Source organism: Thamnophis sirtalis, unplaced genomic scaffold (assembly GCF_051295495.1).
Source record: "Thamnophis sirtalis isolate CommonGarterSnake01/CBP01778 unplaced genomic scaffold, rThaSir2_p1.2 scaffold_1, whole genome shotgun sequence".
NCBI classification, from domain to species: Eukaryota; Metazoa; Chordata; class Lepidosauria; order Squamata; family Natricidae; genus Thamnophis; species Thamnophis sirtalis.
In genome coordinates this window covers 129,828,595-129,853,932 of record NW_028261381.1, presented here as the reverse complement: position 1 = coordinate 129,853,932, position 25,338 = coordinate 129,828,595, and the positions used below count along the sequence as shown (strand labels likewise).

The window sequence follows — 25,338 nt, the reverse complement described above, 5'->3', positions numbered from 1 at the left end:
TTGAACATCTGGCATCATTATTCTATGAAGGGCGGTAATCTGTGCTAGTTTATTTTACCAGCATTGGAATTAAGGATATTGTATCGTAGTTTGCACACTTTATGAAACCTCCTTTTTTTTTTTTTTAACTGGAAGGTAGATTGGCCTCTTATTATTTTTGGCCACTATGTCAGTCTCCAGATTTGTTGGCATAGTATGGTTAGAAAAACATTCCCCAAAATGATTTCCAAATAGTGTTTAAAACGATGTTTGGAAATTCTCAGCATTCCTCAAATAGCATCAATCTATCTGATATCTGCTTAGCTCAAAGATGAACTTGAGCTAAGGAGGTACAAGTTTAAAACCAATAGCACTAACCAGATAATCTTGTTTTAGTTACCATCTCTTAGTCTGAGCAATCTTTCAGATTACTTATGGTACTAATACTGTAGAGAGTTCACTCCTCTAAGAACACTTCCATATGGCCAGCTCTCAAAAATCATCACTCAAAGTCTCTGAGCTGATATTTGCAAAGTATTAATGATAACTATTGAAGAGCCAGAGCCAATCTGCACTTTTTTCAACTAACCAAAAAAATATGGATTTTAGTGCCAGGCTGGGTCCTAACTCTTTGCCTTGTTTCATTAGTTTGTTCTGAAGAAGAAAAGGAAATCAGTCAGTCAGCTGCAAAACACTACAGAGTCACAATGGAAAAGTCATGTGGTAGGTTATCAAACTGATCAAAATGTTTCCAGTCCCTAAATTATAGAGAACCTTCTCAAATTACAAAATAGTGGCTGGATTGCCCAAAGACAATTTCAGCTTAGGAAAAAGGACTTTACACCACTCTAGCCAAAATCAAATGGTAAGATATCTATTTTTTTAAAAAAAAAAATCTCGAAAATGATTTCTTCCAATATTAAAGCATAGTTTGGGTTGTTGAATGGAGGTTATTTCTCCATTAACAGCTAAATTGTTGTATTAATTGAATTGGATTTTCCATGTACAAGCAATTCCAAAATACTTTGCAATACTTGTTTTCCACTTTGGGGATTGTCCATTAAATTGTCAAAAGCAAGGGTAGCAGAAGAAGAAGGAAAAGAAAAACGAGGACAAAGTCATAAAAATGATAATGTGGTCATCCTGCTGTTTTGCACAGGAAAAAAAATAGTTTTACTCTACTGTCTGAAGTTAGTTTGGTTATCATTTGCTCAACAATGTGGCAGGGGGTAAGGCTGAAGAAGAGGTAAGAACAGGCTCATTAACTTCAAGTAGTAAATTACCTCTCCATTTCACCATGGTGTGAATTTACCGGTCATTAATTATTTGCTTCCAGAAAAAATATAATTAAATTATCTTTTTTTTTCTTATTTACACAAATTACAAGCATATAGTTCCCATTGTTACTTGCAATACACAAAGCATTCAGCCATTCTTTTACGTGTGTATTAATCGGTAGGCATATAGATGATTGCCAGTGTTAAGCTGCATATGTGTTAATTTGTAACTCGGTGGGCATGATGCTATATTGTATGCTTTAATAAGTAAGAGTAATTAAAGTGGTTTAGAATTTCACATTTGGATTTATGAACTTAATGTTATCAAAACTGGGCTATGAATTACCTATCCTACTCTCCTTAAACACACACAATTAACTTCTGACAAGCTTTGTTGTATTAAAGCAACACATGCCATCATGTGGCTAAGCCCTAGAACTGCTTCTTTCTTAGTACTGATAAATTATTCATAGAAGCATAAAAAAATACTGTTTCAAAAATCTACAATGAGTATACTAAACAGCCATAAATATGAAAAATAGTCTGAGTTGTCATTAAAAGATTTTCCTTCTTAAAAAAGCAATGCATACATTTTTCATTTTCCCCTCAACTTTGCTTACTTTTTCTATTAAATTTACAGTCAGATCATTAATTAATTTCTCCAGGGAAAATGTATTTTTGACAGCCAGGTGACTTTGGGCTTTCTCTTAGCCAAACCCACCTCTCATGCTTGTTGTTTTAGAGAAAATAGGAATAAGAAAGAGTATTAGGTATGTTTGTTGCCTTGAATTATTTATAGAAATAGTAAAGGTTGGATAGAAAAAACAAACAAACAAACAAATAATAAAATGTGCTTGAATGCAAATACATATTTTAACAGCGCAAAATAGAATATGTTGAGCTTATAAGTTGACATCTTTATATTTCAGTGCATCTTGATATGTACATTTAAGACCATGAGCACATAGAACTACATGACTGTTTTCAACTTCTTCACCATAATACCGATTCTACCTTTATTGTATACATATTGTATATGTATTATATCATTGTATACAAAATGTGTATCAGCTTGAGGGCTATACTTGGCTTTTTAGCAGGGCCATAGTCTAAAAGTGGTGGGCTACTTTAAAAGAAAATTAGCTTTTATATTATCCATTTATATTACGGTATTGTGTCTAGTTATATTTTTATGGAAGAGGAGGAGGGAGAGAAGGAAGGAAGGAAGGAAGGAAGGAAGGAAGGAAGGAAGGAAGGAAGGAAGGAAGGAAGGAAGGATATGTGATTACCTGCAAGAGGTAATGCAGTGAACACAAAAAGAGAAAGTAGAGAAAAGATAGAAAAGCAAAAGGAAAGAAAGGGTAGCATTTAGGAAAGTGATGCAGTATAGAATGAATAAGAATTGACTTGGACATGGCAAGAAGATGGTAGAACATGGGAACTACTAAGGGCCACATCCAACTCACTGCCAGCTTGCATATAGACTGGTGTGAAGTATTTGCACCTCTGTCCTAGACTAGTTAAACAGAGGATTTTTGCAAACTTTTAATCAGTTTTTTTCTTAAATTCTTTCAAGATTCTAAAAAAAACCTACTATAGAATATGTTCCTGATTTCTTTCCTTGCACTGGGAATGTCCACAGAATTTCATAGGAGATGATTACAGATATGAAGTAGAAAAGAATGTAGAACTTAACTTAGTAAGAAGCATTGTCAGCATTGATTGGTATTCATTTTTTACAGGAATAAAGCATGAATATAAACAAAATAGTCTAGAATCCTCTTATTCCCATCATCCTTTATACAGTGTTCCAGACTTAGGTCTGAGTCAAGTGCTTACTTGGCTAACCTTGTTCTTCATAGTGCTGAAATCAGTAGCTGAGATTGCATCTGTGCCACATAGTTTATTGTGTGATCCACTTTATTTATGTCCTTCATTCTTCAGGTATATCTCACAGAATTATGTCTTATATTATGGGACATAAGTTCAAATGCAAAGGACTCACATTCAGTAAATCAGTAAATAGAGATGAACCCACTCACCTTCGGCAACATCATCATCAACTGTAAGTTTGAGGCTCTTTCCTCGGCGTACCACACGGACTGTGTGCCACTCATTATCATTGAGTTTTTGCCCAGCATAAAGGGTTTCTGGTCCTTTACCTGGAGACAGCAGCAAGTAGAAGCAAGTGTTAAAGTCACATCAAATGCATAGAAACATTTTGCTTGGTTGGAAAAAAAAACCACCACTGAAATCACCTTGGTGTGAATACACAGAAGCTACTTAATTCAGAGATGGCAGAAAGATATGCACTTAGATATCTAATAAACTTGCACATTTGGTCTAATTAAAACTGAAGGAGGTTATTATTCTCTTACAATGACTGCTGTCCTTTTTCTGTATAGAAAGTATTTATGTGTTCTTCATGTTTTATCATCTAGTAGATCGGTATCTTACCTTTCCTCCCAGAACTGAAGCTGGCTTTCGTAAGAATCTTCTTTCATTTTTGTGCCTACCCAAGTCTTGTGAGATAGGCTTGGTTGAGAAGAGGTGATTGGATAATGAACACTCACTGGCTAAGTGAGTTCCCATGGCTAATGATGAATTTGAATCTGGACCTTCTTGGGTCCAATCAAACACCTTAAACACTATTGCCATAAAGGCACTTTTATCATTCTTCGATTAAAGTTTATCACAGAAACTAACATGTCATTTCTTAATTTCATTATCAATGGATCTTCTATTACTCCTGATGATAACTTATACCAGATTGTTTTCAGCAAGCATGACTTCACATTAGGTCAAGCATAAACCACATCAAAACCACTGTATTCACTTTATGCCTTGCAACAGGTATTACAATCATTCCGGACTTCTTCCTCTGTTTTATTACTGAAGTATTTTTGCAGGCCTAATTTCCATGTAAACATTTTCTACAAATTATCTGGTAAACAATGCTCCTAAAGGCAAAATTGGATGCAACACTTTTTAGTTTTGTTTCCCAATAAATATACATTTAAAAATTCAGTGCCATTAGAGGGGGAAAAAACAATCTCATTTATGGTAAAAACAAAACCATGTATATTGTGGTGTGCATAAATGAGCTCCAACTACAAAAATAAAATTAAAAGCTCTTATGGTGTAGGAATATGCAAACAGCATTAACTGAAGTTTAAAGGCTTTCACTACAGCAGATTCTACTGAAATGGAACTTTGGGTAAACTGAACTTCAGTGATGTTTCTATGACCAGGCATGTACTACCATATGTGGTGGTCGTGCCAAAAAGCCAAAATATACTGGCAGAATATCCGAAAGTGGTTGATAGAGATAACCGAAGAGGAAATAGAATTCACACTGGAACTATTTCTCTTGGGAATTATAAACAAGAAATATAATAAGGGGGTAATCTTTCTAACAATACATATTATCACGGTAGCAAGAATGGCCTTTGCCCAAAATTGGAAAAACAGGGAAACTTCACATGAAGGGGAAATAATTAGGAAAATCTTGATCTGCGCTGAAATGGATAAATTGATGTGGGAATTGAAGAATAAAGATGAATCAGAATATTATAAGATCTGGGATAATTTTTATCGATGGTTGGAATATAAAAGGGAAAGCCCAAAGTAGGCATGAGTCAAGATCAATGGAATGGCGACTAGAATTTTGTATGTATGAAATGATAAAATGAGAAAATGTACAAGATAAATACAAACTAATAAGGCTGGAAATAGGTTACTTTTTTTCTTTTTTGTAAATACAGTATGGATCAAATATTTTTAAAAAACCAGGGTGGCTAAAATGTATAACTGAATATCTTAGCATATATGGCATAGATTCTGCCAGGACAGTTTATACTGTGTCTAATTTATGTTTAATTAAAAATTTAATAAAATAAAAATGTGGGTTCTATGTAAGGCAACATTCTCATTAAACAAATGATTTGGATTTGGAGGATGAGAGTTGCATTATTGCCAACTAAATTCCAGGATGAATGGTTACCTGTTATAAGTCTGCATTCAGCTAATATATATTTTAATATTATAATTAGACATTCTACTATCTCCTTGCAAAAATTTCAAAACAATCCATGTTGTTCCTGGAGCAAATGTCCTTGCCTTCAATGTGTATTAATTATTATGTTAGGATAATAATAAAGGACAATATAGTCTGTGATGAAACATATAATTATTCTAGTTCATCAAAGTTGGTTGATCTGATTAAGTCATTTCAGAAAATGACTCAATTTCTGCTCCTCTATATAAGTGTTCTCTGTATAACTAGCCATTTCAACTGCAGAAATCCATGTCTAAGCAGTGAAAGTACAGCTTTTGGTATGAATGCAGACTGAAAATCCAAATGTAAATGTGCATTGTTTTATTCTATTATTATTTCTTCCCATAATTGTATGGACTTTAATAATTCTTCGTATATTTCTAGAGTTTCAAAATACAAACAAACTATTAGATATTTGAGTAGAGTCAGTCGGGATACACTCAGTCTGAACAAATTATCCCAGAGTTGGTTGCCTTTATTATGAAGAATCATATAGCATAAATGTAATAAATATGACCAACAGATTATCATATTTTTTCCTTGCTGATGTTCTGTAAAAAATGTACTAATTTTAAAGTACTTCATGGGTACATTCTATGAAAACATTTAACAACTAATTAATGTGACAAAATTTCAATCTTTCTGCTGTGTACAACCATTTTGCTTTTTAGATCAGGCACAAAACCCAATAGGACTGACTAGTCTGATCCTATAATTATAATAGGCAAGCCAAATAAATGATAGTCAATAGCGATTTTTTTAATGTAGCCAAATAATTTCATATCTGTCTGTTTTGTGCTGTCCACAGGACTCATACATTTGTTTTTAAGGATGGGAAACTTTTAGCCGGTTCTGTTAGATTAAAGGATTATGGTTTTCTCTAAATGATATATTGGGTGGAGTAAATACTGTATTGGTACTACTTTACTTTCTAGAGTGCAACTATATGTAAAACAAGTGACAATCAGAGATCAAAACTCTGAGTAGTTCAGAGGAGCTTGCAAGAGAAAGGATTATCCTATCTTCTAAGCCTTTTTAGCTATTCTTGGAATAAATTTGCAATGCAATTATTGAAAATCATTTTAAATTTATTTATCACCTCTTTCTTTTTTGTTATCTAGCTTTGTTGTTTTCTTTGAATGCCTTTTGTTTTTGTTATTTGGGAGACATCTGCAGTGAGAAAAGAACTGTTTGTCAGCCACAATTACCTCCTGTAAATTTCTGCTCAACATCACCTTTTTTCACAGTTATATCATCAAAGTTGCCACAGCAACAAAGTTTAATAATATAGGCAGCAGTGCAGGTGGTCTGTTAAAAAATAATTTCTAAAAATATTTTTCCTTATTCCATTTACAGATAGGAAATTGGCAATAAATGACCATAAAAGGGGGGAAAAGGGAGGGGGAGAGGGAGGGAAGGTGGAGAGACTGAAAGAAAGAACAGCAAATAGACTATTTCTATTTTCTGATGGCTTTTATGAAGGGGCAACAGGACACTAAGTATTTGTTGTTGTTATTGTTCATTATAACAAAAATCCAAATAAGAAGCAAGAAGATTAGCATATGCTGTAATAAATGCAGAAGAAAAAAGTTATGCCTGAGTGAAAGATTAATTAGTAGGTTTTCATAATTTAGAACAGGAGATTGGACTAGAAGACCTCCAAGGTCCTTTCCAAGTTTGTTATACTGTTATTGTTATTATAACACTATCCTCATAGTAACAATGGCAGAAGTAGCAATACATTTTCTTGATTTGGAGACATGCATTCTCATAAACTCTCACTGTGAAGATGTCAATTTTGGAAGCCATTTTTCCTTTTTGCAGCTTCCTGACTGCCAAATATGTTAGCCTGGGAATTTGGAAGCCATAAAAACATTCTTTCTTCTTGGAATCAAGGACACTTGCCTACACCTGGATGGCAGTGGTTGAAGATTATCTTCAGTTGCATTGGAATATTGGATTGGACCATGTGATGAACTTGTGAGTGGAGCAAGTGTTGTGAACTTTCAACTGGGTGGGGGAATCCTGGAAACTTTCAGATTCGGATTTTCCCAGGTGTGCCAACATGACATCTCTAATAAATTGGAACTTTGAGGAATTTCAGGCCTTGGAGTTTTATTTTGTTGGGGGTGTTTCTTAGAATCCTGACAGAGGAGTAATTATCTTTAAACTAATAATTAAAAGATATTAAGCTGTCCTCAGTGAAAGTAATTTGAATGTCTCAATGTAAAGTATCAGTGTTATTCTTAAAAACAAGAAGAAAGAAGAAAATCGGATGGATGGATGGATGGATGGATGGATGGATGGAAGGAAGGAAGGAAGGAAGGAAGGAAGGAAGGAAGGAAGGAAGGAAGGAAGGAAGGAAGGAAGGAAGGAAGGAAGGAAAATAAAATAATAAAATTGTTTTCCAAATAGAATATTCCTACCCTAACATTTTAAGGCACATTTGGGGCAACATGAAAATGTAATGAATGACATCAACCACAAACATTAAACCAAAAGATATGAATGCAATGTTTATATACAAAGCAAACATTCTAATGAATTTTATTTCAATGGCATGAGCGTACACAAAATTGAAGCTAATTGGTTTACCATTTATCGTATACACAGATATATTGGTTAAATAATCATTATCATTAAATATAAAGGGTTAAACAATAACTGACTTCCTTGAGGAGCATTGTAACACAGAAACAAATGAACCACAATAAATTATAAATCCATTCACATTCACTCACACATTTATTCCTTATGCAAATACTAATTTAAAACATTCCTTACCAGAAAAATTCTTGCAGCAAAAAAAGGATCACAGAATAGGCTTCAGACTTCTTAGCCTTGCTCTTACTTTTCTTACCTGTAAAGTCTCTTTCAGTCCATCTTTCCAGGTTGAGGGAGACCATTGCCACATTATAAAATAGCTATGCTCAATGTACTATTATTGCTCTAGCCACATTGCTCACATCAAAATACCCACCCCACCCCCACATCTGATAAATTCAAAAGCTCAGTAAGTCAACTTCCTACATTTTCATTATGATCTGTATTACAAAAACCCCTACAAGATAAAAATACAAATATTTTTATTATTTTTAAGGTATTTTTTCATCCAATTTGTATACCACCCAGTTGTATTCTATAAATCTGGGCAGTTTACCATAAAATCAAAAATTACAACACAGAGACAATCCAAATACTGTTCATCCAAATTCTGTAACATATAGTCGAGTAATCTCTTAAACATCTACAAGATAAACTTTACCACTTTACAAAATGAGAGGGGGAAGGGCTCATAAATCCATAGGGCAAGTTTCATAATGGGAGACTGCCACTGAAACAGAGCACCTGTGGGTCCTTTATCTCTTTCCCTTAAGACCCTCAGGACAGTTTCTGGAATAGACAAGAGGACAGGCAAAGATGGTCTTGAAAGTATATGGAAGGTGAACCAGTAGGGCTTCAGAGGTTTAACCAGCATTTCAAATTCAATCCAAAAATATACAGGTAACACTTTTGCTATACTGCTAAACTTCCCCATTCCCATTGGCTAGTCAGGATATTGCATTTTGGTTCAGTTGCATATTCTGAATTAGTTCATGACCCAGGTCTCAAAATCTGAAGGAGCAAAGCTGTTCTAGCTGAACCAGTAGAATGTCAGGTTTTTTTTTTAAAAAAAAAAAAAAAAATTGGTTACATAACCAACACATGCCCCCAACAGGGGGGGGGGAATCAAAACAAAAAAGAACAAAAAACAAGACAGAGAAAAAAAATGTCAGCTTTAAGTGACATCAAGGCAGCATCAGAACAGCTGGAGAAGTCAAGTGAAAAAGTACAGCCTCCAAATTCCTAGACTTAGTAAGTAGAATGGAAAGTAGGGAAAAGATGCTCAGTGAGGTTCCTTGCCATGCTTGCCTTAACTAAAAAAGAAAGAAAAGAGAAGCTGGCAGTTGTTCTATTTAAGAGGCACCTCTGACCCATATTTCATAGTCTGATGCAGTGTTTGGTATGCTGGTGCCTTCTGCCATGTGAGCAACATGACACTCTGACTCTTGTGAAGTCTGCAATCTGCTTTGGCAAGTTATCTTTCCAGAAACCCTGATTTATGCTGCTTTGCTTGTTGCTGTTTATCTACCCAGTCTCGAGTAAATTGCTTACTATTATCTAGCCAATGGGTTTATGTGAGATGCCTATGGGGAAAAAGCCCCATTGATTTTGCTTGTTAAAAGATTGCAAAAAATGATCACATGACTATGGACACTGCAATGGTCATAATTATGAGTCAATTGCCAAGTATCTGAATTTTGATCACGTGAAAAGGGGAATGCTACAAAGTGTGAAAAGCGACCACAAGTTGCTTTTTTTCAGTACCTTTATCACTTTGAACTGGTTGAACTATGTAAGTTGATGAATACCTGTAGTTCAATTTCAAAATGATGAGGGTACGAGTCATTGTCACAAGCCTCCCAGGTCCAGAAAGACCTGGAATTCCAGATAAAATTGAGCAAAAGCCTCTTCAGCACGACTGAGCTATCTCACACTGCTCAGGCAATATCCATGACTGGCCATCCAATTCTACCAATTCTATCTACATTTCTTATCAGCAACTGGGGAAATTAAATTAGATATAAAAATTTAGAATATCCACAGGCACAGATAATATTTCAAATATATATCATCAATTAATTCAGTTGGCTAATAAAATAATATGCCAATATCAGTGGTGGGCTACAACCGGTACGACCCGGTACGGGCGTACTGGTGCCTGCTGGGAGCACCGGGTACCATTCCGGTACAGTGCTCCAGAGGGCCCACCCACGCTCCTTACCGGAATTTGAGATTTTCAGGACTTCCACGCACGGAGCGTACGGCGGTTGCACGATGCTCTGCTGAACAGCTGGAGCATCGCGGAGGCGTCACGAGTGTCGTGGGAAGTACGCATATGCCCACTGCACATATTCATGTGGTGGACACCTGGCCCCTTGCACTATACCAGTTGCAATGGGATCCGGAACCCACTACTGGACAATATGCTATCTCTTCAATGATCTCTTATATTACCATGCCAACCTCTTAAGATGTTTTTACAAAAAAATAAAATTCAATAAAAATGATATGACAATTTGTTGATTGGCTCTAGTGCGTATCTTAATATTTGCAGCATGCACTTTGTCACAAATTCTCCAGTTTAGAAAACAATTCGGTGTCATTTTTAGCTACTTGACTTTCACATGTCACAGGGCTTTTCTACTGACAAACTTTCCACAGTAAACTGCGAACACTGGAATTCAGATATAATCCATAAATGACATAATATTTACAAACATGTTTGGACTATTCTATTGGCAATTACAGAATAAGACATTCATTTTAGCTGAATTGAAGTAAGTGCAACAGTGTTAAGGAGGCTATGCCCCTCCCAAAAAATTTTTTTAATGATGTCTATTCCATTTCTGGCATTGCATTATTTTTCAAAGAGAACATTGTCTCAATAAAAAGGGGCACTTGTCTTAATAGAAAGTAGAGATATAGCCTCTAAAAAAACTTCTCCAAACAGTCTGCAGAACTCATATACAAACTATTTTGAACTTAAGATTCTCTGGTTTCAAATAAAAAAATGTACAAATGTTCAAATGCAAAAAGAATTCTAACAAATGTTCAAATGCAAAAAGAATTCTAACCATTCTGAGCAAAAAATAAAAAATTTCCAGGATAATCAGAGCTAACCCATTTTGAACTTGAAATAACTATTTTGAACTCAACAAGGAATATTTGAAGACTGAAATGTTTTTAATTTGAAATGTTTTGCATGCCCAATTCTGCAGCTCTTATGTTTCAGGAAAACCAGAAAGTGTTGGTGTTTGTCACCAGAAAAAAATGTCTAAAATGCTTAAAGATACTTCATATTTATATTGGAAATATGAACAAGAGGGCATGCTTTTATCATGCTTGATGGACAGGTTAAAAAAAAAAGACAAAAATCATGATCAAATGGAAATTGGCAGCCTTCCTAGATATTTCTGTAAATCAGTCTAGGAAGGAGAAAACATTCCCTCATTAAGCCAACCCATTATTAAATCAGAACACGGTAGTTAATACAGAGGGCAGCGCAACAGAACACTCTAAATTGCTCCATCCGAACAAGGCCACAGATGGCAGAACATTGCATCTAGTGAAGGAAAATGCTTTCCTATGCAAGATGAAGAGAGTGTTGGCAACGTAATTAGGAGGCTGTGGTTTCAATAAGAAAGAGCTCTTATTCTGTCTTTCTATAAATTCCAGTCAGGATTTACTGCTTTGTCTCCAAAGGAGCTCTCTCAGGCTCTAATATCCTCCTAAAGGACTGGGTTGAGATTGAAATGTCACAGGATCTTAGATCTCAGTGTCAGGGTTCCAACGGATGCCCTAATTAAATCATAAGCCTTTCTGTCCAGGAAGAAACAAAGTTATCAGTAAGAATTCAGTGGGTCAAGGTTTAATACCAGTAATTTATTTGGTAGATTCTGAAGAAGTTGTGAGAGTTTCCTGTTTCAACTATACTATATTTTGTAAGAAATACAAAATATATGTCACTTTTCAAGTTAGATTGCAAAGCCCATGTGGCCTTATAGATCCAGAGCAGCTCCATAAAACAGAAATCTTAATGACTTTGCCCTAAATACATGTACTTACATACGGGCAAAAGTTTTTCCCCCTGCAACCTGCTGTGGTGGCACAATGCCAGCATTTCAGTTGTGACTAGCTCAAAGTGACTCAGGCTTCCATCCTTCTGAGGTCAGTGAAATGAGGACCCAAACTCTTGGGGACAATATGCTGACTCTGTAAAGTGCTTAGGAAGGGCTGTAAAGCATTGTGAAGCAGAATATACTATAAGTCTAAGTGCTATTGCTATTGCTTCTTGAAGGAAACTACAGATTCTACTTCAGGTTATTTATCTGTCTCTGGCTTGTTCTGACTATCTTCTTTAAATGTGAAATGCATTTGTATGTGTAAAATGTAACCGTTTAAACATATTTTTAATAATTTTACTAAATATTAATAATATAATACTTATATTCAGATAATATAATTTTATATCCCATTTTCTTTCATATAACAACATTTCATTTTGCAATACAGTTTCCAACTTACCATTACAAAGTTCTGATCCCTTGGTTCAACAAAGATTGTGCAACCTGCTACCCAATTTAATTTTTAGCAATCTGTGAAATTATGTTTGCATTATCAACTTTTTCACAGATGAACCTTGCAGGGAATATTTTTGGAATCTAACTTGGTCATGAATTACATTACAGACTTGTATTACTTGTTACTGGAATACATTCAAATTTTAATCACACAAAATCAGTATGCCAAATATTTAACAGTCATGTTCCATATCAACATTGTATATATGTATGCATATTATGTTAAACCAGGCTACATTCATATTTATCAGATAGTAACTATGTAGGTGTGGGAAAAAGTTGTTCTTATGTGGATGGAGGAATATATCATTTGTTTGGAAGTATTCTGGTGGCTAATGATATAACACAGTTTCCTTCCATTTGAATAAAGGTGTAATGATGGTTTAGGCTAATATTTCTCATTCTCAACAGTTTTCAGATGTATGGACTTTAATTTACAGCATTTCTCTGTCAGAATAGCATTCATGCATTCAATGTCAGTCAGTAATCACATGTCTACACCAACAGATTCTGACCAGTTCTGGAAAACTGGTAGCGGAGATTTTGAGTAGTTTGGAGAACCAGTAAATACCACCTCTGACTAGCCTTGCCCCAACCTATTCTCTGCCTCCTGAGTCCCAGCTGATCAGGAGGAAATGGGGATTTTGCAGCAACATTCTCTGGAGTGGGAGAGAATTGAAATTTTACAGTATCCTTCCCCTGCCATGCCCACCAAGCCATGCCCACAGAACCGGTAGTAAAAAAAAATGAATTATATTCTGATGTTCAGACAAAGGAATTATTTTCCGTAAATCCATTCTTGAACAAGATAATAAAATATTCACAATTATCAAAATGCACTTGGTGTAACAGTGTCAAGATTCTAATAAAAGATCAAACAAGGAAGGGAAAGATATTTGTGTCATGTGCTACTTCTCTAATGTATAGAAACATGTACTGCCAAGATCACATTATACTTTCAGTCTGAAAACAGTTCCCTCTCTTCTTTCCCTAAACCTGGAGCCACAATCTATAACCTTAATACATGACAATAATTTCCCCTAGGAAAATATTAACCTAGCATATCACTCTGTCACATACTTTAAGTAACATAAAGTTTATGGCTTTGTTTGACAGGAAAAAAGCCCTACACCAATAAAATATAGGAACATCTTAAAATGTTCCAAAACCACTTCTGAGTATCAAGAGAACAATAGCACACTATCCACATATAAAAAAAAAAGGTAAGAAAATTAAATTGGAGGCCACTAAGTGAGAAAATTGGCCTCAAACAATGCAGAGATCTTGGAATCCAGATACCTTTGATTGAACTGATCGCCATTGATCCAAATGGGGAACTAGGCTGAGGAGAAATGCTCCATATTTTACCCCCAGCACAAATTTATGCAACTGAACTGTGAAAAGTTAAACACCTGTTTAAATTGTCCTCTGTCGGAGAAATGGTTGTGTGAGTAATATATTGGAAAATGAGCATTTGGCAACCTTCAGCAAAGAGAGTAGTGGCTCAGATAGTTGGTTGGTAAGAAACTATTTTTCATTCACAATGTCCTTTCCTCTGGCTTGGAAAGCATCCCCAGGGGGCTCACTCTCACTTAAATAATGATACATTATGACACATTTTCACACTGCCAACAACAGCCTTGGACACTGGATTATATACAATACCTACCAATATTGCCTTTCTGGCTGTACTATATACAACACTGATTTCCCCATGGAGTCAAGTTTATAAGACACATTGAAAGTATTCCATATTATTATAAATCAGGTGACTATCAAAATATTCACATGCTCAAGCTACTATGGAACAAAAGCACAATTAAAACTACAAACAGACACATAACTATAGGACAAACATAAGATCATTTGATTTTGCTTCCCACAATGGTCTTGCAAAACTTACCAGTTCCAAAAATGCTAGGCCAACTAGCAATTCTGGAAATTGCATTTCCAAAGCATCCCCACCCCTCCATTACTTCTGCTTTTTAAAAGAATCCCTGTGTATTGCAGGTGTTCCTCATATATTGAAAGTATGAGTACAATATCAGTGACCATGCAGTGTTACCATGATCCAGGTGGAAACCGTTCTCATCGATATTCCCTCAGTTTTCTGACTTGCTGTGTATGGCAGGGCATTACTCTCACCAGAGCATCATTAACTTATTCTGGAGCTCTTTTTTATCATATTTAGATCACAATCCAAATGGTGACTTCAGCCATTGCCTATCACAATTAAGACAATGACTCTTAACATGAAATAACCACAGCCTTTAAGACAATTATTTTTAACATGAAATAACCACAGCGTCATACAAATAACCAAGCAGACCTGTTAGTTTATCATGTTTTGGCTTAGTGTGATATTGTAAACCACACTGCTATACTTTCTTCAATAACTATGATTAGACAAATCAAGGCTTAGTATGAATTGTGATGCCATTGAAAGTGTATGGGTATGTATTAAGAACAAATGTTGCCCCAATAACACAAAGAATCGCAGCTCATTTACCTTTTATAAAAGGGCTTCACATTGCACTTCAAGCACAAAAATATAAGTGGGTTCACAGGATATATTTTTAAGAAGACTATAAACTCCCAAACATATTTGTTATGTTCTAACATCTTATCCTGCCGTTCTCCCTGGCTAATCCCTTCTTAATTTCTATTTTTACCTCTCCTTTAATAGGTTTGATCTATAAATAAATAAAGGACACATATTTTTTTTAATGAAATCTGATACTCAATTACTAAACAAATAAGGTTTTTTTTCTGTATTTGATGAACAGCTTACAAATAAAAACCATATCTGGCAACATAGAAGCAGGATTTGCTTACATTGCTTATAGCACAATGTAAGCTAAATGGATAGGTCAATGCTCTCATCTGGCAGCTGCCTCTCCTCATTAGCATTATAACAGATCAAAGCCTCTGACCATTTATACTAATTTGCTTTTTTAAGTCAATATGTACTGTCTGAAGCAAAATTCTTTTCTAATGCTTATCATGTAATTTTGCGTTTATATTGAAAAAGATAATAGACCCCACACTCAGATCCAGTTTGGCCCAGATTCGGCAAACTGGTAGTGGCAGGGGCGGGAGGCTCTGCCTACCCACCTGTACACTTCTGCGCATGCATGCGCATGAACGAACCGATAGTAAAAAAATGGAAACCCACCACGGTCCACACTGTATGGTGTTAAAAACATACATTATTTATTTGCATTTTTATTATTTATTTGCATTTTTAGAGATGTGAGATTTTTAAGAGGCAAAGTAATATCTTAAGCCCTGAAGTTGGTTAAACCATCATATTCTTAAAATGCTAGTCCAAAATGGAGTCAACTCCAGCTATTTTCAGAGTGCGCTCTCCAATGTATCCTATAAAATTGGATGTGGCCTTGTGCACCCCTTCTTTAAGATTTCACAACACTGAACTTAGCTGTCCATTCCAATTTTTCTAAGAAAGGACTGGCTCACGGCATAGATTTATGAATTACATTAAAGGACTGTCAGCTTTCCAGCTGAGAAGCTGGAAAGCATCTTAGGCACTGAGTCATTGTGCTGCTCATGAATTACATCATATGTATCTTTTGACATTTTTTATTTTCTTAACAAACAATTGAAATTGGATTTTTTATATTATGGATGCCTTCTACAAGGAATTTTTAACTAAATATATACATATGTGTGTGTGTGTGTGTGTATGCTGTGTCCTAGATTTCAGTCTGCAAACCTATGAATGCATTCTTGGAGATAAACATTGTTAGTTTTGGTAGGTCATATTTCTTAGGAAATATTTATACAATCATATTTCATGACTGGTATCAAAACAAAGCTCTTTGGAATTTCTCTCTGGTCAAGAGCAAGTTGTGATTTGGAGACAGACTTCTGTCAAACTAATTCAAAACATTCTCCAAAACAGAAGAAAAGCCATAGATTCATTGATTGGGTATCAGGGCTGTTCTCTCTCCTGTGTTTTGAAAATAAAGGAAAAATTCTTAGTAGCACACTTGTTTCCTTGAGGTGGAAAAGTTGGTAGGATAATAATTTTTAGTGAGATGAAATTAAATATATTGTGGCAGCTGGGAATCAGTAGGTTTTTTTTTCTATTACATATTTAATCTGTGGTTCACTACATCACTTAATCTTTCTAAAGGTTACTAGTAAGTGCTCAATTCTGATGTGGTTACACAGAATAATATGAAATGAATTAAGAACTTTCCTGGCAGGTTCGTTTAAAAATATTTTTTATCACGGCAGCATAAATACTACATGGCATTAGTCATCAAACAATTTCCCCTTATTACTTTTGGTGTCTAGGGCTCGAAAGAAGTCTTAATTTAATTTAATTTAATTGTACCTTAAGTTCTTCATCAGTCTAGCCATTCTTTGCTTCTGTACTTTGTGTTTTCAATAAAACTGTCAGTTGGAAAAGATGCTACTTTTAATTTTAATTATTATTTTTGGACAGTCTAACATCGATATTTGGTTTAATAAAAATAGCAACTTCCTTTAATATTTTTAACCCAGGGGCAAAATATTATTTGCCAAATAAGTGTTTCAACTTTATTCTGATTCTGTATTACTTGTACATTTTATGGAAGTACTATTGTTCAAAATGCCCCCTACATGCTCCTCCCTAGGCATCTGAATTTCTTTTCTTTTGCTTGCCCATTTTATGAAAAGTTAATGTATCTAGCCAGTCTAACCTTTATAAGCTATATTTTCCATATACAGGACATGACTAATTCTTCATGACACGTATCTTTCCAGAAATGTAATTTTCTTACATCAATGAATAGCGCTTGATTCATAAACTCTCTGTTTTCATAAACATAGCAGCTTCCCATAGATACTTTTAATGGGTGTGTTTAGAACACCCCCACTCAAAGCGAGATCCAGGGTCAGATTAGCAATCAGTTCAATTAACATTTCACAAATGTGTATACTGTATTATAATTTTGTTGCTGTTCTCTGATCAAACAAGTGTATTGCTTGTTTCATTGTTAGTGCCATTTCTTCAAATTATTTTTTTTTAAATTGAAAATTTTAAAAAAGCTTTTACAAATATTTACCTCCCCTCCCCCACCCGAACCCAACCACCCCCAACCTCCCCCCCCCCCGACTTCCCAGAACAAATACAGGGTATAAATCTTTAACAAACATATTCTAAAATAAACTTAAAGAAAGTTAGTATCAACTTTCATTTGAGCTTTAACTCCTCTTTTGTTAGGCTAACTCTAAACAGATTATATCCATTTCTTCAAATTCTGTCATTATAAACCCTTGGATCTTTCTTATTTATGTAACATAGGATTTCAGCCCAGAGGAACAAATTACACTTTTTTTTTTTAAGAATAAGAAATTACCAACATTTGTAAATCCTTCTCCAAATCGGATGGGATGATACAAGACATATTGGTTCGTCTTTGCTATGATAGGTTGATGGCGAACCTATGGCACACGTGCCACAGGTGGAATGCCGAGCTCTCTCTGCGAGCACATGAGCAATCATCCCAGCTCAGTTCCACCACACATGCGTATGTGCCTCCCACCAGCCAACTGGTTTTTGGGTCTCTGCCGTGCATGCGCTGGGGCAGGACACATGCAGGAGATGTGGGAAAGTCACATGTGCAGGGTGAGTGTGCATGTGGGAGCAGGGGGGCATGTGTGGGGGGAGGGTGTTGCATAGGGGTCACATGTGAATGCATGGGGGTGGGGGAAGCACGAGGGTCACATACACATGCATGGGGGTGGTGCACAGGGGGGTCATGCGTGCATTGCATTATGAATGCAGCCTGCGATGACGAAAAGTTAGCCATCACTGGCCTTTTATGTCATCATTGTATCTCTTCTTTAAACCTAGCCAGGCAATGTTTAAAACACAACGATCTGCCATCTACAGAACATGCTGTGGACCCAACTCTGCATCTTGAAACATCTTCATCTAATCAGCAGGAGTCAAAGAACGTGTGATGAAATAAAATTGATGGTAGAGACTCCATGGCAACATTTTTAAACAACTCAGTCACAGCAATTGGCAGGATTCAGACAAGAGTGGGCACATGGCCATTACTTTTCCACTTCAACTGAATACATTTCAGATCCCTAAAGATATGTCATCTAGTCATCAATAGATAACATTTTTTTCAGTAATGTTTCAGCAATGTTATGATGCCTTCATTTCAAAAGACGAGGTCACGCTGCAGAAGAACTGTCTGTGATCCATCTACTACAGCTATTAGTGCCTAACATTTTAACAGTCTTTCTAATAGGTCAGATTAAATCTACCATGCTCCCTATTTTGTTATCGCAATTACAAATGCTGGAGAAAAGGCAGAATCTGAAAACATAATAAAGGGAATGTAGTGGTAGAGGACAGGAAGGCCTGGAGGAACGTTGCACATGGACTTGCAATGGGTCAGACACAACTCTGCAACTAACAACAATAATGAGATGTGGGAAAGACTTGGAGATGAAGCAAAGAGATGCTGCCAAGGGAATAGACAGATAAAAGAAGGCATAGTCCACAGCTGCATTGTGGATGGAGCAAAAGGCTCAGAAGGGGCACTCTCTTATGTCTTATGCTGCAAACGAAATGGCAGAAGAATTATATTTTCAGACCTGCAAGATTCTGTTAGCTTATGTAGTCATTTTTCCTGTCTGATGTATTGGTAAGACTGACAGAAACAGGATAAATAAACAATGTTATTTAAAGTACTTAAGTGCCATTATTGTTCATACAAAGACTGGATGCCCATCTATCAATTAGGCATGCTGTATTAGTAGATTCCCATATTGGATAAGGGGTCAGAATAGATGATCTCCAATGATTTATCCAGCCCTTAAATTCTTTGTTTCTGTTTCTTTCCAACAGTTCTATCCAAATCATTATTGTGATGATGGTGGTGGTGGTGGTGGTGGTGGTGTTGGTGGTGGTGGTGTTGGTGTTGGTGTTGGTGGTGGTGGTGGTGGTGGTGGTGGAGGAGGAGGAGGAGGAGGAGGAGGAGGAGGAGGAGGAGGAGGAGGAGAATCATGATGGACACTAGTAGTAGAGTCACCTCTTACGCTAACACTAATGTGGTTTTCTTTGGACTTGTCTTCATGTAATATGAGAATTCAGTCCATGCCATTTACAAAACTGTTTTTATGGCTTCGGTTCAATAAAACACTGTGATTTGTTCAGCCAGTTATAGTTAAAAAAATGCCATAATATGTGAATCAAACCACTGAGCAAGTTTAAAATAATATTAAAGTTTTAAACTATGATTTGCCGAAAAAACATAATATACTGGTTCACACATTATGCTAAGATTTAAAACAAACTGCATTATAATATAGTGCAATATGTACACCTAATCATCTTGGGGTTTTTTTGCCTATGGCCTTCTATACAAACCAAATTTAAGATCAAAATCCCCTGCCCCATTTATTTTTCCAACACAGGTCTTTCAGTGTGTTAAAATACTACTTCTAATCCATGTTGTCTACAACATCAAAGTTTCATTTCATCAAAGGAAATTTCCTGTTCTACCAGAAGATACCATATTGTTTCTGAGATCATTTTCATTATGCATAAAATATGGCTGATGATGGCATACTGAATGTGAAGTACCTGAAACACCAAAAGAGACTGCAAGTCAAGATAAGCAAATTGACCATGAGGTCGCCACGATATAGAAAAGATGTGGGGACTATAGAAAGAGTGCAGAGAAGAGCAACAAGGATGATTAGGGAATTGGAGGCTAAAACATATGAAGAACCGTTTCTGGAACTGGGTATATCTAGTTTAATGAAAAGAAGGACTAGGGGAGACATGATAGCAGTGTTCCAATATCTCAGGGGTTGCCACAAAGAAGAGGGAGTCAAACTATTCTCCAAAGCACCTAAGAGTAGAACAAGAAGCAATGTGTGGAAACTAATCAAGGAAAGAAGCAACTTAGAAATAAGGGGAAATGTCCTGACAGTTAGAACAATCAATCAGTGGAACAATTTGCCTCCAGAAGTTGTGAATGTGCCAACACTGGAAGTTTTTAAGAAGATGTTGGATAACCGTTTGTCTGAAGTGGTGTAGGGTTTCCTGCATAAGCAGGGGGTTGGAGACCTCTAAGGTCCTTCCAACACTGTTATTCTATTCTATCTCTGAAGAATTACAGAAGAAAGCAGATAACTAGATGAAGCAATTGGTATTGAGAGCTGAAAAAGGCTGGATAAAAACAGGGAGGTTATTCAGTACCGTGGACCATTTAAGAGAGATGGTAGAAATTGTTCCATTAATCTGATGAGTCTTAATGACCTCATTTATCAATGCAGTAATACTCTTTAACATCCCAGCTCAGAAAGTTCATTAACAGCTCCCCCCCCCTTGCTGGAAAATTGTTGCTTTACATACTGTAAGACAATATTTTCCATCATGTCATCAATAGGTCACCTGGCTATTTGTGATAATAATACAGATAGTCCCAAGTATGGGTAAACTAGTTAGAAAAAGTATAACAAACACATCTCACTTGCCCAAACTAACACTAAGAATAGAATGGAAAGTAATCTGGATGTTCATTGCCTGATTTCAAGTTGCTGTAGTTCTTCAAGGCCATATATTTGGTCTTGATATGTTCTCCTAAGCAGGAAAAAAAAACCAAGCTAACAAAAAGAAGAGCAATAAAGACATTCAAACAATAAGGCACAGTTGACGAAGACCACTTCTATTACATCAGGGGTGTCAAACTCAATTTCGTTGAGGGCCTCATCAGGGTTGTGTTTGACCTTGAGGGCCTGGGGGGGTCATGGCCAAGATGGGCATGGCTAGTTCGATGTCACTTATGTCAGAGTACCTGTGAAGGCTCGAGTACTCTGCCAGTGAAAACAGGCTCCCGAGCTCAATTTTTGACTGCAACTGCCTCCTGCAACCCTCTGCCAGAGGCCTGCCCGAGCTCAGTTTTTGCTGGCAGAGGCTTTGCAGGCTTATCCTTCACTGTTTCCAGGGCTGCCCAAAGGGCCAGATCTAAGCATCCTGTGGGCTGGATTTTGCCCCCAGGCCTTGAGTTTGACACCCCTGTGTCACATCAACAGAAGGAAAGCACATCAGGCATACATCTGTTTGGAAAAAGCAGCAGCGTTGAGACACATTGCATTTTCTGTACTCCCTGCCTGCCCCAATTCTTTCTACAGCTCAGAGAAAACAATGCTTTTCATACCTCAAGTCTCTTAAAACCATGATCTTAACTACTTGAGCTAGCATTGGTTATTGCTATGAAAGTCACAGCAATTCCAAGAGAAAGATTATTACAGTCTTCCTTAAACACAGAGGGTGTCAAAATTTTCAAGAAAATATAACTGATTTTTTTTCTTAAGTCAGATCTTTTCAATATGTTTTTTCTTCATGGAACTTCTCTAAATACCCAACAGGTGTTTGGGTTAGTGCCAGGGATGTGCAGTCACTAGAGGCAAGGGAGGCGGAGCCTCACCAGTCTCCTCAGGAAAAAGAAAGAAATTTAAATATTTTTTTAAAATAATTAAAGCCAAGATAGTTGCTACCAGATTCCAGGTCACAGTGGCTTGGTGTCTGCTTAGTGTTAACCAAAGCAGGAGGCGAGAGAACTCGGGGCCTCTTTTCCATAAGGAATTTTTCACCTTCTAAAAGTTAATAAAGAGTTAAAAGGCAAAGAAGTTCAGATGAAAAAGAGGCACTAATTCTCCCGCCTCCTGATTTGGAAGCAGCCAATCGTGTCTTCTTGAGCACGCTTACGTTGGGCGGGGCGTGCTTCAGAGGAGAGAGGAGTGGGCGAGAAGGAGGAGGCTGCCTCTTTGCTGCAGACCTGGGCGCTTGGTGGCTCCCATGATGCAAAGTAAGTGCCCCACCATCCCCGATGCTGCCGCCCGCTGCCCCGGCCTGCTTCTCCAGGCTCCGCCGCTGGAAGTCCCGGATCGCCTCTGGGGGAAGGCTGGGTGAGAAGCGGAGGGAAGCTTCTCTGCGGCCTCCCGGCGCTGCCCAGAGGCTCTTGCAGGAGCACGTGTCAGCGGCCGGCGGCCTGGAGCGGCCCCGGCTGTGAGACAAAGGAGACTTAAAGCAGCCGCTGCCGCTGCCGCCACCGCCCCTCCTTTGCCCGGCGGGGCGGTGGTGGCGGCAGCGGCAGCAGCTACTTTAAGTGCTCCCTTGTCTCACAGCCGGGGCCGCTCCAGGCCGCCGGCCGCTGACACGTGTTCCTGCAAGAGCCTCTGGGCAGCGTCGGGAGGCCGCAGAGAAGCTTCACTCCGTTTTTCACTCAGCCTTCCCCCAGAGGCGATCCGGGACTTCCAGCGGCGGAGCTTGGAGAAGCAGCGGACGCAGGCCGGGACAGCGGGGGGGCAGCGGGGCACTTTGCATCGCAGGAGCCACCAAGCGCCTTTGCTGCAGACCCAGGCGCTTGGTTGCTCCCGCAATGCAAATTCCCCCCCCCCGCCGAGGCCGACCGCTGCCCTGCTGAGCCTCACCAGGTATCAACCTCACCGCACGTCACTGGTTAGTGCAATGTATGAATCTAGGATTTATAGCTATAAATCAAAAGGAATTCTGAGATTTGAAGTTCTATTATAGGTTAGTCATTCCTATTCCCAGGTCACACTTCATTGAAGAGAACTGCTGGCAGTTTCAATGACTACTTCCTGAACATTACTTTATAAACAATATACAATGAAAAGGAGTGTCAATTGCCTGGTCCAGATATTAGATAAACCCGCAAATACACACTGTAACAATTTCTTCATCTACAGAAGAAACATAGAATGTGAACTGATTCATCCGCAGTTGAATGAATCTTTTTCCAACAAGAGATGCAGAAAAAAAATTGTTTTGAGTAATATGACTAAATTTGCTTGTTTTTTCAGCAATATGAATATCTTTTAAAAAAATATTATATATTATATATTATATATATATTTATGCTATATATATATATTTATGCTATATTTATGCTGATAAATAAATAAAGGGAGACTAGTATAGATCTATTTCAAGCTATTTAGCTCTCATCAGCTAGCCATACCCAAGTTGGGAATCGAACCTGTGCTCTATTGCCTCCCAGGCAGGGAGTTAACCATTTGAGCTACAGAGAACGACTCCATATCAGCCAGCCAGGGTGGGAGGTATATACTTAAAGTCTCCCTTTATTTATTTATCAGCATAAATATAGCAAATGTAACAAAAAAAGGCAACAGTAAAAAATATTGGGTTTCTGTCTGTATGGTCTCTTGTGACGAGCCTAATGACAGAGAGTGGAAGTGTGACCTTCCTCCCATACTTGGGCATACCAGGGGTTGTGACTTTAAGTATATATATATATATATATATATATATATATATATAATGTCAATATATTTATGCTGCTGAATATTTATGTGCTAAAATTAAAATTATGCAAAAATGGATTTAAATCTGCATTTACCTGAAAAGATTGATAATCTCCTCCCTGTCCCAATAACTCCCAATAAAACAGGAACAATATGTTTGTTTAACTGAAAATCTAATAATAATAGCAGATGATATTTTTCTGTTTTGTTATCTTTTTCTTGAGAAATCACCTTAAAGTGAAACTAATCTTTCTTTCAAATACATATAGTCCTTAGATCATTTGTACTTTAATACTATTATGTTGTTATTATTGATTTTGTTTAAGACAGTAAAAATGAAATCAAATCTTGTAGAAAGGAACCACCTTGGTTTGACCAAAAAAAAAAAAAAAGACATTTAGTCCAGAAAGAATTCACAATTATAATAAGCTATGAATACATAAAGTCATTTCACACTCCTCTGTGCAATGGCCCCATGTAGCCCAATTGGGAAATAATGGCTTTCTGGACCAGTGTTTCTTAACCCTAGCAACCAGAAGTGGTATTCAGCTGGTTCTCTCTGGTTTCGGCAAACCGGTAGCAGTGGCTGCAGGAGGCTCTGCCCACCCACCCTGACATCATGCATGAACACTGTGCAAGTACAGAAGGCGGTGCACATGTGCATATGTGGTGCGTGTAAGCGAAGCAAACACAAGTACGCAAAGGCTCGCATTTACGAACCGATAGGGAAGGTAAGTGAATCCCATGGCTGCTGACAACACATATGTAATTCAGCTTTCATTATTCTGCAGCCAGCATGATGCTACCTGGGAAATTCTGGAAGTTGGAGTCTACATGTTTTAAAATTGCTAGGGTTGAGAAATACTTGACCTAGATCAATCTTCCCTAACTCTGGCCTTTGTGGGAATGTTTGAACCAAAACTAACTACTTCCTTTGGCCACAAGTGTTTAGGGATGGCAGTTGTCAGGTATTTGGAGAGTGGTAAACTAGGGTAAACTAAGGGATGTGGTGGCTCAGAGGCTAAGATGCTGAGCTTGTTGATAGGAAAGGTTGGCAGTTCGACGATTTGAATTCCTAGCGCCGCGTAACGGAGTAAGCTCCCGTTACTTATCCCAGCTACTGCCAACCTAGAAGTTCAAAAGCATGTAAAATGCAAGTAGAAAAATAGGAACCACCTTTGGTGGGAAGGTAACAACATCCTGTGTGGCTTCGGCATTTAGACATGCCGGCTACATGACCATGGAGACATCTTTGGACAGCTCTTCAGCTTTGAAATGGAGATGAGCACCACCCCCTAGAGTCAAAAACGAGGGGAACCTTTACCTTTAAACTAGGGGACCCTGCTGTAAAGTTCTGTCAAGTCTTATTACTAGTTTTCATTTAAATGCAGACACCCTACAGTGAAATTGGGGACTTTCAGCAGGCAAATTTTATGCACTGCCACTGAATAATGAATCTTTTCATGTGAAGATATTTCAAATTAGTTCCTCATTATCTTGAACCCTGATTCAA

At 37.3% G+C, this 25,338-nt stretch overlaps 1 protein-coding gene across 10 annotated transcripts in view; it reads right to left on the bottom strand.

Moving 5' to 3' along the window:
- NRXN3 (neurexin 3) overlaps positions 1-25,338 on the bottom strand; it is a 1,234,604-nt gene that overhangs the window by 691,061 nt on the left and 518,205 nt on the right. For all 10 annotated transcript variants that reach the window (XM_087724996.1, XM_087724986.1, XM_087724939.1 and 7 more), the window contains exon 11: positions 3,299-3,418. In XM_087724996.1, coding sequence (XP_087581122.1) covers positions 3,299-3,418 — 120 coding nt within the window. The remainder of the gene's footprint in view (positions 1-3,298; positions 3,419-25,338) is intronic.